The sequence below is a fragment of the Schistocerca americana genome, chromosome 2, assembly GCF_021461395.2.
Source record: "Schistocerca americana isolate TAMUIC-IGC-003095 chromosome 2, iqSchAmer2.1, whole genome shotgun sequence".
Lineage (NCBI taxonomy): Eukaryota > Metazoa > Arthropoda > Insecta > Orthoptera > Acrididae > Schistocerca > Schistocerca americana.
In genome coordinates, this window is record NC_060120.1 from 366,899,026 (window position 1) to 366,914,794 (window position 15,769).

The 15,769-nt window shown below is 43.2% G+C and overlaps 1 protein-coding gene across 1 annotated transcript; it reads right to left on the reverse strand.

The window, feature by feature from the left end:
* Window positions 1–992: 992 nt before the first annotated feature.
* LOC124594019 (cuticle protein 18.6-like) lies at window positions 993–1,628 on the reverse strand. Its single transcript, XM_047132371.1, has one exon. It carries the CDS (start codon window positions 1,626–1,628, stop codon window positions 993–995), a length of 636 nt encoding a protein of 211 aa, XP_046988327.1.
* Window positions 1,629–15,769: the final 14,141 nt, after the last annotated feature.

The following is a 15,769-nucleotide window of genomic DNA, read 5'->3' on the forward strand; positions in this document are numbered from 1 at the left end:
ATTAAATGTAATTTAGCAACAATTTTATCTGTTTCCCCAAGGTATATTCTTTTTTCCGTTGTAGTTATAGGACTCGTAGTATCGTGACGACTGATGGGCTGGGCTTTCGAGTTAGAAGTGTGGGCGATACTGAAAAAAAAAATACGTAGATCTTACAAGTCATTCATTGAGACAACTGCTTAGGAAGTAGAACGTACGATAGAAGTTGGTGTGTGTGTTTGAGAGGGGCTGCGTCTCGGACCTAGACGGAACTTGTTAGTTACACATATTGTGTAATACGTGAGCGTTGCAGTTGTATCATATCAAATACGTTGGGAATAGTGGGTAAGAGCAAATAAGTATCACCAATGAAATGCTCTCAATATGAGATACACCCTACAAACAGGTACGATCGTAGATTCTGAATGAGTGTTCGTTCACACTGACATCCGGGGAGTCGTGGGACCCTCGTTTTGTTTTAGCTTCACACACAGTGTGCAGAGGGAATGCTGGTGACTGAAACACATGTCACATATGGCAAGGTCGACACTATTTGCATATCTAGTGTCGTGTTGCGTGCTTGACTGTCTAGAAAGTGAAAGCATAGTGGTGTTGAGAGATTCTACGGGCAGTAGTGGTTCTCGCGTCTTATTCCTCACAGCAGTGTTCCAGAGTTAAACAACGTCTCACTATGTTGTCAGAGTGAGGAATTGCAATCAAGCCATTAATATATTGTCCAGCTACACCTATACCTCGCCATCAACGAGCTTCCGTACATCAGAATTCGTTACTTCATCTCAGTGGTATGCCGTACTTGCATCTACTTAGCAAAGATATTGTAGATGAGCAGTTGTTCAGTCATCTGAAGGAACAGGGATTAAAATAAGAAGTAGAAGTGGTTCAGATAAAAGACTGTAACATAAATATTTGTATAGACATATATTGACATGCATGAATGGATACAAAAATTTGTACAAAATGAGGATGAGAGGTTGCTTGGTCCACATCAGTCTTTAACCATGGTAGGCACCACCGTAGGCCAGGGCGGGCGCGTAGGCAGCCCTAGCGATGGGGGCGGCGTAGGCAGCCCTGGCAATGGGGGCGGCATAAGCCCTAGCGGGGGCGGCAACTGCAACGGGGGCGTGGGCGACGGCCACGGGGGCGGCGACTGCGGGGTGGGCTCCAGCCTCCTTGTGCACGACGGCATTGAAGCCGTTCACGGGGTCAGCGGTGTAGTCGACGACGCGGATGGAGCCGTCGGGTTCGGCCAGGCTGTAGCTGCCCTGGACGACGTCTCCGCTGCGGCTCTCGTGCTGGGCTTTCGAGTCACCAGTGTGGGCGTCCTGGACGTTGTAGGCGAAGCTGTACTGTGGGTGGGGGTCGTACTCGACAGCGGCGGGGGCGGCAGCGACAGCTGGGGCGTAGGCCCTGGCGACAGGGGCGGCGTAGGCCCTAGCGACGGGGGCGGCGTAACGAGCAATGGGGGCGGCATACGCAGGGGCGGCGTAGGCGGAGGCGGCGTATCCTCGGGCAGCCAGAGGCGCGCCGGGGGCGTAGACGGCGGGGGCACCAAGGTACCCGGCGCTAGCCACGGCCACCATCACGGACAGGACGATAAACTGTGAAAAGTAGAAGCTATTTATTTTCATTGTCACTGACACTTTGATGAAGCAGTATGCATAATCTAAAACTAAAACTCCGTCCAAACAAGTCCTCGAAGGAACACCGGTACCAACCGACCGCGGTCTCATCCTCGGAGGGATGGGGGGGAGGGGAGGAGGGGGGGGATGTGTTCAGCACACCTCTCTCCTGGCCGTTGACTGTGTACGAGACCGGAGCCGCTACTTATCAGTAAAGTACCTCCTCAATGAGCCTCACAACGGCTGAGTGCACCGTGCTTGTCAAGAGCGCTCGGCAGACTGGACGGTTACCCATCCAACTGTTAACCAATCTCGACAGTGCTTAACTTCGGTGATCTGACGAAAACCTGTGTTACCACTGCTGCAAGGCCTTTGGCAGTACGTGTAATGTACTTCCTAAATGTACCGTGTATAGTTACTTCATCTAATAATCCTCAGTGCAAATTACTACAGAATCACATACATTTAGGTATCATATACCAAGCAGGAAGTAACATTATAGGCTAGAACTATACCTCGAAGTTCTTCCCTCAATTAAAGAAAAATAAATGTCAATAATAGAATCGTGAGATGAATCCTAAGACAATCAGTACTGTTATCTATTGCAAAAGAAAAATTAATTCAAACGCAACGAGCAGAAGTATGCAGACAGACACCCAGCATTTTGTAGATATCTAAAGGTTTCAACGTATCACTAGTTCTTCTCCAGGTCATGCGAAGTCTAATCATGTTATACGATTATGATTCGGAACTAACACCTACAGGAGAATGCCTGCAGTCGATGGTCATCACTCGGGTTACATCTTTCACTGATGTTTCTTTCATATTAATTACGCCAAAAGTGTGGAACATGAGCAGTTTAGTGAATTTTGTTACAGTATATAAACTGCATCGTGAATTCGGTAGACGTCGGTGGAAATGAATGTACAATAAATTTGAATAGAGAAAGGATCCTACTGTTAAATGATGCTACCGCGAATATGACGAAGCCCAGGAAAGCAGTTAAAATTTTTTATCGTAACCGAAAGTATGTTCCTAGTTCAGCCCATGGTGCTACATCGTGTAGCTGAAGCAGTACGTCTAAAATAGGACAATGTGTATTCGTTGATATCCTACACAAACAAGGTAAATAGACGCACAAAATACAACGGTTTGACACTGCAGATAGCATTAATTAAGCCATACGTTGACTTTTTTGCTGTTGAAGGTATTTTCAAAATATGTATACATATTGCCACATTTAGAGCTATACTCTCAGATTTAGCTTTGTCTCCACAACGTATTTTAACCTGTTGGGGTACCTAGGTAAATGCCGCCATCTTTTACGGTAAGGACTGTGATGAAGTAAAGTCGGTAAGAGTCCGTTAATTACCGCAAATTTGTTTAAGTGTTCATCTGTTTGCTTCGTTCTATTGAAAATAATTAAGTTATTGCTCTATTTTTTTTTCTTTTCGGGTCTGGGTCGAAGACGCTTTGGGAGCCACTAATACAGCTTTCAAGAAAACAGATTTGAAGCAAGATCTGATTTACAGCAAACCAAATTTTTAGCATTTGTCTGCAGAAATAACAAAGTTGGGATCCTCAGGTAACTGGTAGAATATTTGACAATGGTTGAAGGGATCGAAAAATCAAGAAATGAGAGTTGCAGCAAAAGATAAGACTAACAAATTTATCGGATAAAATCCTGATTTTAAGTTTATGAAGTTGACAGAAAAATATTTTGTGGCGAAAATATAAAAGACTTTCACCGTGATCCGCCTTTGTCCGAAATTTTTTCAGTTAAGTATGCACCTGACATTTGTTGTAGCATAGAAGGGGCATTCATTTTTCACGTACGTAAATGTTTTGGCAGATAAACAAATTAGGCTTAGTGAAGAAAATTTGGTTAAATTGACTGTCGCGTACTGTTTTAGAAGGGAATGAAAATAAATATAGAACTGTATTTACATATAACAAATTTTTATTGTTTTGCTGTCCCATTACGCACGTTTAATGATGTGATACTGCATGTATGCATGCACGTTTTACGCGTAATAGTGCCTGAAAATTCTGGTTCTGATAATACCCCTTCTACATTTGAAAAGATTTGTAAGCTAAGGGTCCGCAGCTCGTGGTCGTGTGATAGCGTTCTCGCTTCACGCGCCCAGGTTCCCGGGTTCGATTACCGGCGGGGTCAGGGATTTTCTCTGCCTGGTGATGACTGGGTGTTGTGTGATGTCCTTAGGTTAGTTAGGTTTAAGTAGTTCTAAGTTCTAGGGGACTGATGACCAAATATATTAAGTCCCATAGTGCTCAGAGCCATTTGAACCATTTTTCTGTAAGTTAAGGAAAGAAATGGCGTGAAAGATATCCATCCACTGCTATTGCCCAGCGTTTCCACCCCTATGTACTTCATGTGTCGGATAGCTTCCTCATACTGCCCAACAAATTGCTTCCCTTAAAAGTAAGTTACTGCAAAAGTTTTGGTATGAACAGAACGCAGTCCGCTCTAGACAGACGCACGTGGCCCAGGACCTTTCGGCGGCCCCCGGGCAAACGCCAGTGAGAGCTGCTACTGTACCGGTTGTCTCACCTTGCACGCCATGTTGCTGCTGCTGCTGCTGTTCCTTTGCTGTGTGCCTGCTACGCCGCCGGCCACAGCTTATATAGTCAGCCGTCGCCGCCTGGTCCCCCCTTGGGCATAAAAGTCGTGGCCACTCACCGAGCAAAAGTTGACACCCGTCGCCCTTTCCATGTTGCAAAACTTCAGCAGCTAAAATGAGTGATGAATAGAGGCGCAAAAATTCTTTAGCCTTTTTCACTTCACTGTTTTTAAACATGACATAATACGTAAAACTATTTTTACTTTGTGCTGAAAACCAAAAAAAAAAAAAAAAAAAAAAATTAAATGTAAGAAATACTGGGACGAACTCAAGTCTCACATGTGGCATCGAAGACAGTATCGAGCAATTACCGCGTAATCATCACACCATTTAAATGACTTACATAGTAAATCGTCAGCTCGAACGTATTCATATCCTCTGATGACATGATAATAAGCAAGAGCCGGTAATGCTACCATTTCTGTGACCATAACCTGAAATATATGATAAAAAAAATTACGAGAGAGACACTGTGTTTCTGGCATGATTGGTATATGTAATTTTAGAATTAATTTTTTTGTTGAAAATACGAGGCGTGTTTTTTTAAGTAAGTACCGTTTTGAAATTAAATAAAGACGTGCTAAGATATCTCAAAAATTTTGTTTTTACATGAAAGCCTGTGGCTTAATCTACGCACTGACGCCAGTACAGTCTGATTCTTACTTGTTTACGTTGTGTACTGAGTGTTTAAGATGCCTCCGATAATCGTGAGTCCCGCCGACTGTGAAGTACGGGCTGTTATAAGATTTCTTAGTGCTAAAGGCCTGAAAGCGATCGATATTCATCGTGAGATCTGTGCAATTTACGGGGAAAACATTATGAGTGATGGAATGGTAAGAAAGTGGATGAGAGCATTTGAAGATGGCCGCACAAATGTGCATGATGAACAACGGAGTGGGCGTCCTTCTGTCGTTAATGAAAGTTTGGTGCAGGAAGTGGACAATAAGGTGAGAGAAAACAGACATTTTACGATTTCCTCCTTGCGAAATGACTTTCCTAGTGTTTGTCATAGTGTTTTGTATGGCATTGTGACCGAGTACTTGAATTAACCTACCGAAAATTGTGCGCACGTTGGGTACCGAAAATGTTGACGGATGTGCACCAAACCAAACGTTTAGACAGTGCATTGACTATCCTTAAGCGGTACAACGACGGTGATGATTTCTTAAGCCAAATTTTAACGGGCGATGAAACATAGGTGGCCTACGTCACACCAGAATCAAAGCATGGAAGTTGATCAAGGGCATCGTTTTGCTGCAAGACAATGCCCGTCCGCATGTGGCGAGTCAGACCAAAGATCTCATCACAGCTTTTCGATGGAAAACTCTAGATCATCCTGGGTACAGCTCAGATCTTGCGCCCAGTGACTGCTATCTGTTCCTGCACTTGAAGGAACACCTGGGAGGTCAGCGTCTTCAAGACGATGACGAAGTCAAAACAGTGGTGATGCAGTGGTTAACAAGTCAGGCGGCAGACTTCTATGAGAAGGGTATTCAAAAACTGGTACAACGTAGAAAAGTAGATTAAAGTAGAGGCTTTCATGTAAGAATAAAAATTATTGAGATATCTTAGCACGTCATTTTTTAATTTCAAAACGGTACTTACTTAAAAAACATGCCTCGTAGTATATATCCTATTCCCGTAGGGTCAAATTACAAGGTCAACGTTTTAGTGCGAAAGCTATTTTTCGAATTAACCTTCCTTCAAAAAGATTGTTGACGTTCTTCATAGAGAAACACCGCACTCTTATCGGTAGATTTCTTTCATTACCCAACCAGTAAACCGCTCACCCCACAAACTCTGAAGGCGTGGGTGTTAATTTTTCTTGTTTTGGATGTCTGAAATCGCGCTCTTAATGTTTGAACTGCATAGACAGCCGTGCGCAGCCTCGACAGAGATGCTGCGCCGCGCAGAGATGAGTCAGAGGTGATCTTTGCTCTGCGAAGAAGCGCGCCAGATTTATCTGTCGATCGCGAGGAGAGGAGACAATCAGTTGAACTTTGGTGTTAGATGTCGAGTTTTGGTTTAGTAGCAGCAAGGGACAAACAATGGAATTTTTTGCAATTGTATTATGAATCAATAGAAGACTTATTCCGGAGAGGAAAAGAATTGATTTTTACATTGATACGGTTATATTTGTACAGAATGGATTACAGCTAATGATTAAATTTGTTTTATTTGCAGCAGGGGTTTGATAATGCAGCATTCTTGGTTCGTCAGACTTTCATACGAGAAGTCGTTTTGCTTTTGATTTTTTGTTAGGATTTATCGATAATTGGATTTAAGAATTTGATTACTGAATTTTTTAAGGAGAGATTATACGTGTGATATTCAATATTTGTAATTATTTGTTTACTGTCGCGTGATTTCAGTGAAAACTTAACTATTTTTGACATTTGATTAAATGCTATGGAGTCAAACGAAATGAAATTGGAGTTCAGTTTATTTAAACCAGAGCCACTGTACGCATCTTGAGAGTCGATTAATTTTCAATTTATTTAGAAACCATTACCAAAATGTATGAACCAAGAATGATAGCAATGTTTCTGGAGTACGCATTGCATCTCTGCGTTTCTCCTTAGTTAGATTTCGCACCTGTTCTTTATGCATACTCGCAGTTTTTGTTACCAAAAGCTTTAAGTTGCCTACAGATTCACATTTACATTCAACTGGCAACAGGACGACTATTCACATTGGTGTTTAGAATGGGTGAGGCTGTCGACATACCATCAGACTTTCGGAAAAGCATCGTTCACACAATTCCGACGACTACAAGAACCGACAAGTATGAGAAGTATTGCACCATCACTTAAGACCTCTCCACTGCCTTAGCTGAGTGGTCAACGCGTCTGACTACCAACCGTTGGCGCAGGGTCCGATTCCACGCCTGGTCGGAGATTTTCTCCTCTCGGTGACTGGGTGTTGTGTTGTACTCATCATTTTTTCATCATCATTGACATATAAGTCGCCCATCATCACGTTAACTGAAAAGACTTGCAACTCGGCGGCCGAACTTCCCCACGGGATGACTTCCAGCCATCAATGCTATACGTTCGCTTCATTTCATTCGCTTAAGAGCTCATGCGTCCATGTTCCTGACAAGAGTATTATACTGAATAATGGAAAAGAAAATTGAGGGTCTGTTACATGACGATCAGTTTGGCTTTAGGAAATGTAAAGGCACCAGAGACATAATTCTGACATTCCGGTTGATAATGAAAGCTAGATTGAAGAAGAGTCGAGACATCTTTATAGGATTTGTCGACCTGGAAAAAGCGTTCGACAATGCAAAATGACGCAAGACGTTCGGAGGTCTGAGGAAAGTGGGGTTAAACTATAGGGAAAGACCGGTAATATACAATACGTAAAAGAATCAAGAGCGAACAATAAGAGTGTAAGAGTGTAAGACAGGGATGAAGTCTGTAGCCCCTACAGTTCAATCTACACGTAGAAGAAGCAATGACGGAAATAAAAGGAAGGTTCACGAGTGGTATTACAATTGAAGATGAAAGTATATCAGTGATAAGCCTCGTTGATGACATTACTGTCCTGCTGCCTTGCTGAATGGAATGAACTGTCTGGTGACTACAGAATATGGTTTGAGAGTCAATCGAAAAAATACAAAAGTAATGAGAACTAGCAGAAATGGTACAACCGATAAATTTAACTTCAGAATTGGGAATCACGAAGTTACAGAGATCTAGCACGTGTACGAGTATCAAACATAGGCCTTAATTCGCGGATGAAATTTCTAAGAATGTAAGTCTGGAGCACAGCATTGTATAGTAGTGAAACATGGACTGTGAGAAAACCGGAACAGAAGAGTTGGGGAGGAGACCAAGCAGGGAGGTCATCGGTCTCATCGGATTAGGGAAGGATGGGAAAGGAAGTCGGCCGAACCCTTTCAAAGGAACCATCCCGCCATTTACCTGAAGCGATTTAGGGAAATCACGGAAAACCTAAATCAGGATGGCCGGACGCGGGATTGAACCGTCGTCCTCCCGAATGCGAGTCCAGTGTGCTTACCACTGCGTCACCTCTCTTGGCCCGGAACAGAAGAGAATCGAAGCATATCAGATGTTGCGCTACAGAAGAATGTTGACAATTAGGTGGCCTGGTAAGGTAACGAATGAGGAAGTTTTCTAAGAAATCGGTGGGGAAAAGAATATGTGGAAACACTGATAAGAAGGCAGGAACAGGATGATAGGACATCTATTAAAAGATCATGAATAACTTCCATGGTACTAGAGGGAGCTGTTGAGGGTAAAAGCTGTAAAGGGAGACAAAGACTGATATACTTCTAGTAAATAATTGAGGACAAAGTTTGAAACTGCTACTCTGAGTTGAAAAGGCTGATACCCGAGAAGAATTTATGGCGGGCCGCGTCAAACCAGTCGGAAACTGATGACTGAAAAAAGCATGTAAAAGAGAAAAAGTTTAGAAAAGGTTAGAAATTACGTTTAAACTATGTTGGTAGTCGATATGTGCTCTCACTATCAGACACTGGATGAGGATAGACTGCGTATTTTGCGCTGATCTTTTAAGCAAAAGCACGTTCTTCGCGAATCTCAACGTTAATGGCCTTACATCGTGTGGACTATGTCCGACATAATTTTACAAGTACATTTAGTGATATACTGAAGCGTCAAAGAAACTGGTACAGGCATGCGTATTCAAATACATAGATATGTAAACAGGCAGAATACGGTGCTGCGGTCGTAAACGCCTGTAGAAGATAACAAATGTCTAGCGAAATTGTTAGATCGGTTATTGCAGCTACAATGGCAGGTTATCAAGATTTAAGTGAGTTTGAACGTGGTGTTATAGTCAGCGCACGAGCGATGGGACACAGCATCTCCCAGGTAGCGACGAAGTACGGATTTTCCCGAACGACCATTTCACGAGTGTACCGTGAATATCAGGAACCCGGTAAAACATTAAGTCTCCGACATCACTGCAGCCGGAAGAAGATCCTCAAGAATAGCACCAATGACGACTGAAGAGAATCGTTCAACGTGACAGAAGTGCAACCGTTCCGCAAATTGCTGTAGATTCCAATGCTGGGCCGTCAACAAGTCTCAACGAGCAAACCATTCAACGATACATCATCTACATGGGCTTTCGGAGCCGAAGGCCCCTCGTGTAGCCTTGATGATTGCACGACACAAAGTGTTACTCCTCGCCTGGGCCCGTCAGCACCAACATTGGACTGTTGGTAAATGGAAACATGTTGCCTGGTCGGACGAGTCTCGTCTCAAATTGTATCAAGCAGGTGGACGTGTACGGGTACGAAGATAACCATATGATTCCATGGACCCTGTGTGTCAGCAGGGGACTGTTCAAGCTGGTGCAGACTCTGTAATGGTGTGGGGCATATGCAGTTGGAGTGATATGGGACCCCTGATACGTTTAGAAATGACTCTGACAGGTAACACCTATGTAAGCATCCTGTCTGATCAACTGCGTGCATTCATGTCTATTGTGCATTCCGACGGACTTGGGCAATTCCAGCAGGACAATGAGACACGGCTTGTGTTGTCTGTATTTCAACCATATCTAGACGATCAATACCGCGGTTAGATCGCGTCCGCATTGTTTCTTTGTTCCAGGAAGGGCTCTAACAAGGGAATTAACCAGACGTCCCGGAGTGAACCAAAACGATGTTGTTCGGACATGGAGTAGATACAGAGAGACAGGAACTGTCGATGACATGCGTCGCTCAGGCCACCCAAGGGCTACTACTGCTGTGGATGACCACTACATACGGATTATGGCGGAGAGGATGGCTCAGAGGAACCCTGGCAGCAACGCCACCAAATTGCACAGTGCTTTTCGTGCAGCCGCAGGACGTCGTGTTACGACTCAAACTGTGCGCAACAGGCTGCATGATGCGCAACTTCACTCCCGACGCCGTTGGCCAGGTCCTTCTTTGCAACCGCAACACCATGCAGCGCGGTACAGATGGGCCAAACAACATGCAGAATGGACCGCTCAGGATTGGCATCACGTTCTCTTCACCGATGAGTGGCGCATATGCCTTCAACCAGACAATCATCGGAGACGTGTTTGGACGCAATCCGGTCAGACTGGACGCCTTAGGCACACTGTCCAGCGAGTGCAGCAGGGTGGAGGTTCCCTGTTGTTTTGGGGTGGCATTATGTGGGGTTGACGTACGCCGCTGGTGGTCATGAATGGCTGTATGATACGTGAATGCTATCCTCCGACAGATAGTGCAAACATATCGGCAGCGTATTGGCGATGCATTCGCCTTCATGGACGACAATTCGCGCCCCCATCGTGTTCATCTTGTGAACGACTTCCTTCAGGATAACGACATCGCTCGACTAGAGTGGCCAGCATGTTCTCTAGAACCCTCTCGAACATGATTGGGGATAGACTGAAAAGGGCTGTTTATGGACGACGTGACCCACCAACCAGTCTGAGGGATCTACGCCGAATCGCCGTTGTGGAGTGGGACAATCTGGACCAACAGTGCCTTGATCCTCTTGTGGACAGTATTCCACGACGACTACAGGCATGCACCAATGCAAGAGAACGTGCTACTGGTTATTAGAGGTACCGGAGTGTACAGCAATCTGGACCACCAACTCTGAATGTCTCGCTGTATGGCGGTACAACATGCAATGTGTGGTTTTCATGAACAACAAAAAGGGTAGAAATGATGTTCATTTTGCCGGCCGGGGTGGCCGAGCGGTTCTAGGCGCTACAGTCTGGAGCCGCGCGACCGCTACGGTTGCAGGTTCGAATCCTGCCTCGGGCATGGATTTGTGTGATGTCCTTAGGTTGGTTAGGTTTAAGTAGTTCTAAGTTCTAGGGGACTGATGACCTTAGAAGTTAAGTCCTATAGTGCTTAGAGCCATTTGAATTTTTGATGTTCATTTTGGTCTCAGTTCCAATTTTCTGTACAGGTTCCGGAACTTTCGGAACTGAAGTGATGCAAAACTTTTTTTGGTGTATATATATCAGCTCTGTCTGCAAAATGTGTTGTGAACAGTAACTTTTGAGAATATTTCTTGTGGAGGAATGTGTAAGTATGATCTGGTTAATTTGCACTGTTTTTTAAGCAAAAGCAACTCCTTCGCCAATCTTATTATTTATGACGTCATATCTCCTGAACTATGTGTGATATAATTTTGCAGGAAAATTCTGTGGTGTATGTGGACACCATCTGCAAAATGCATTGCTAATAGAGTTAGTAGTAAACAAATAATGAAAAGCCTTGCGTTATGCGCCGGTTTAATTATATGAACAGGGAAATTGGATAAGAGATAACATTTTCCTTTTCATTATTTTGTGGGGGTGTCACCGAGAAAATGTTAGAAAGGGTTTGAAATTATGTGTACACTTTGTTGGAAATCGCTAAATGCTTTCATTCTCAAATACTAGTTGAATATATCTGGGTGATTTGCGCTGCCTCAAGATATACACATAGTTTCTAACTGTAATATTCTCTTATACAGGGTGGGGCAAATAAAAGTGGCGCGGAGAATCGAGTTCCAGTGTACAAAGAAAAGCAGCAGTGGAAAGGAAATACAGGACTAATCTCAGTACAGCAGATGTTGAAAGTGAGTACCATTCATCTCTTAGCACTTTTGGTCCAGGTCAGCAAGTTGCTGAAGGCGGATCGAAACTGGAGTGCTGGGATTTCTGCAATCTCATCCGAAACGTTCTGCTGCAGCTCTTGAACACTATGACGGCTGTTATGATACACCTTAGACTTAACGGGCTCCACACACAAAGTAATCGCATACTGATATATTTGGTGTGCTTTGTGGCCAGATATGGCCGCGAACATACTGACCGCTACTAACATCTCTGTCAGCGTGAACATTGTGAAAATGTGCTCCAAGTTACGGGTGTGGATCACTTGTCGGGGATACACGTGGTGTGCGCATCATGGAGTGTGGTTCACATCCCATCGTATCCACTCGTCTAGGCCACTGGTATTTGCCTCACCCTATCTAAGATTATATCTCTCAATGAACAGATTTTAAATTTTTAAATTCCGTCAAAAATTGTGTGAGATGGTGAAAATATATTTTTGTAACCGTTTCTGCGCCATGCTTCGTTTTAACCGTGTAGTAACACAGATATTGGTCTGTGGCCGACCTATGTCTGGCGTTCAGGCGTTGTATGGGGTCATTCTCTTTCTTAGCTTTTATGTGGACTCCATTTCAGGTCTATAGAAGCTCTTGTGTCAGTTTGCAGAAAGCGACTCCCATTTATACTTCGAAAAGATGTAACGAGTAGTGCAAGCACATTCTATTAAAATACTTGAACTAAGTTCTTAAATGGATTTGTCACACCAAATAATGATGCGAGTATCATATTAACATCCTTTAAAGTCAATGATATTCACAGGCAAAGCAATGTTTTCTGAAGAAGACGGACAAATGTACCGTAAGGAGTCGCTTTAGTAGATTTTTCACACCTTCCCAGTATTATTTTGATACAACGCAATTTTTGGCTAGCTTCCCCACAATTTTTTCTATGAGAGGTCCAGTTTAAATTGACCTTAGTTGTGATTCCTACGCATTTAGTTGAATCGACAACCTTTAAATCTGTGCTATTTGTCTTTTAATCAAAACTTTTTTTTAGGATTCATAATGAAGGATCTCACACTTTTCTCCTTCGGGCTGAGCTGCTATTTTCCGCAGCATGCAGATATTTTGACTTAATCATTTTGTAATCCGATTTGATCTACTGATAACTTCACTAGATGGTAAGCGACAGTATCATCTACAAACACTTAAGTGTTTTCCAGAGGAATTGTCTCCTAAATCGTTTATACAGACTATGAACAGCAGAGTACCTATAACGCTTCCTTGGAGAACCTTAGATACAGTATAATTCGGTTTTTCTAGTGACTTCCCTTCGATTACTAAAGACTAACAGAACTCATGAATCTAATCTCACAACTTAGACGGTACTCCACAGGCATGCAGTTCGATTAGGAACAAGTTGAGATGATCGGTGTCGACAGCCTTTTGTAAACCTAGAAATGATGAATCAATTTGCGATGTCCTTTCGATAGCACTCATTACGTCGTTTGTATAAAGAGCCAGTTGTTTCACAATTACGACATTTTCTGAATCTGTGCTGCTTATGTGTCAATGTAGCACAGTGTATGGTCCATAATCCCATTATAAATTAATAGCAGAGATATGGGTCTTCAATTCGGCAGGTCACTTCTATTGCGCTTCTTTCCAGTCTTTGCGTGATCTTCTGTCGAGCGAGTGGTTGTTCACGACTGATAAAAATGGAGCTGTCATCAATATATCCCGTAAGGAACCTAATCTGTGTTAATCTGTACTAAGGAACTTACCTTTATTGACTGACTTAAGCTGCTTCGCTACACCAAGAGTATCCAAATTAGGCATGTTGGCAGCTCTTCTTGATCTGGATTATGGAATATTTACCGGATCTTCTTTCGTAAAAGTATCAACGGAAAGTCATGCTTAGCAAAGTTTTAGTGGTGCATTCGCCGATATCATTACCGTTGTTAACGCGCGTGGAAGATATTTTTTGCATCTTGCTTTTGGTACGCTATCACCAGAACATACTCGGATTTTCTGCCATTTTTCGAGACAGTTTCGTAATGGTGACTGTCAAAAGAATATCTAAGTGTAGGAGGCACTAATTTTGAGCTTCCGTAACTAATCACCATTCTTTGAGATTTTACTTTCTTTTAATTCTGGCATACTTCTTTCTTTGCTTCTGCAAATGTTCAGACCTGTTTCGCGTCTTACTGATATATTCCGTATAAAATCAATTGCTGTCACCGCCTTCTCTTTAAATTCAAACCATATCTTACATAGTTCGCTATAAAGAATAGAAACCCTCACTCAATTAGCAAAGCATCAAACAGTTTTTTTCTTCATTTTAAACAGATTCATTTTGCGTTTGTTTTTTGATGTTACGGTGTTTAGTCACGCTAAAACGAACTCGCGGCTACTAATTCTATATCCATCATGACACTGTATACTTGTTCAGGTTTTTTTGTCACAAAGAAGTCTTCGCGATCACTCCACTTCATGTGGACTCCTGAATTAATTGTTTAAAAAATTTTCGAAGAAACTATTTGCTACAATCTTGGATCATGTTTTATGCCTAACACCGACTTTGTCGAGTGTAACTTCTACCCACACTGGCAGCAACTATCTCGTTCCAGAGAGAGCGAGGTGGCGTAGTGGTGAGCACACTGGACTCATGTTCGGGGGACGACGGCTCAAATCCGCGTTCGACCATCCAAATTTTCTGCGATTTCCTCATATCGCTCCAGGCAAATTCCGAGAAATTTCCTTTGAAGGGACACGGGCTACTTCCTTCCCTCTCCTTGGGTGATCTAGTTCTTCAAGGCATATTAAACCCTAATCTTCCTTCCTTCCTTCCTTCCTTCTACTTCCATTTCACTACATGATAAGCTTTCTCTAGCAGCAACAAACACGCCCCAAAAAACTGAATTTAGTCTATACCCTTCTGCCCTTGGTCAAAACCTCGATTAAACTTTTCCCTTGCCTTAGCCAACTTTAAATAGCTATGAAGATTGTTTTTTAAGTGCTTCCCATGACTGCTTGAAGTTCTGGTCGTTTCCCAACACAGATACGACAATTTACAAATGTAATCTACCATCGTCCTATGTTTGACCCACTCTCTCAGAGACCGTACGCCTGTCTGAGCTTTTCCAGCATCCTCTAACTTAAATATCGTTCAGTCCGCACCACACACGCTCCGCTAACAATATAGCCACCTAGCTCCGTACCAAAGGACGCAAAGTCCTATCAACAATGTTGCAGATGTCTCAAACCAGACTGACTGTCTTTACGCTGAAACCAGAGTGAATCTCCTCTGATTCTAAGCGACACGCATCGTTGCCACCGACGTGAGCCACTACCTGCAGTTGGCTGCTTTCTGCGCTTTTCGTGGTATCTGGAAGCGTCCGTTCCACATCTGGGTTGACTCCTTCCGGTAGGCACACAAAGTGCACAATGGATTTCTTCCTCTCCTTGACAGCACAACATCCCTAAGGATCTCCATCACCCACCTAACACTGGAGTAACCTAAGACCAATAACCCTATCTTCCGTGAATGTTTGGACCTTGTAAACCGAGAAGTATCCTATGACATAGGGAAAACGCTTGCATCTGCCAAAGCTTCGTAATACCCACAGTTATCGCCTGAAATCCGTTTCTCAGGCAATTTGGAGAGGCCTTTCGATCCGTCTTCCAGAAAGTCTTCTGTCGGTCACATATTAGAACGACCTCTTACTGTAAATTTTAATGAACCTCTTTTGGCTAATTACAAATACATGATGTTCGGAAATTCCCGTTATAAACTTCTAGGACTTCTTTAGGGAAGTGAGTACATTATATTTTAAATAGGAACTTATGTTCGAAAACGTACCATTTGCGTTCTATGATGGTTTCAATTCAGATGTTAAACTCATCCACCTCCGTTTGAGGAACTGAATTAGGTTTGACGCAGTAC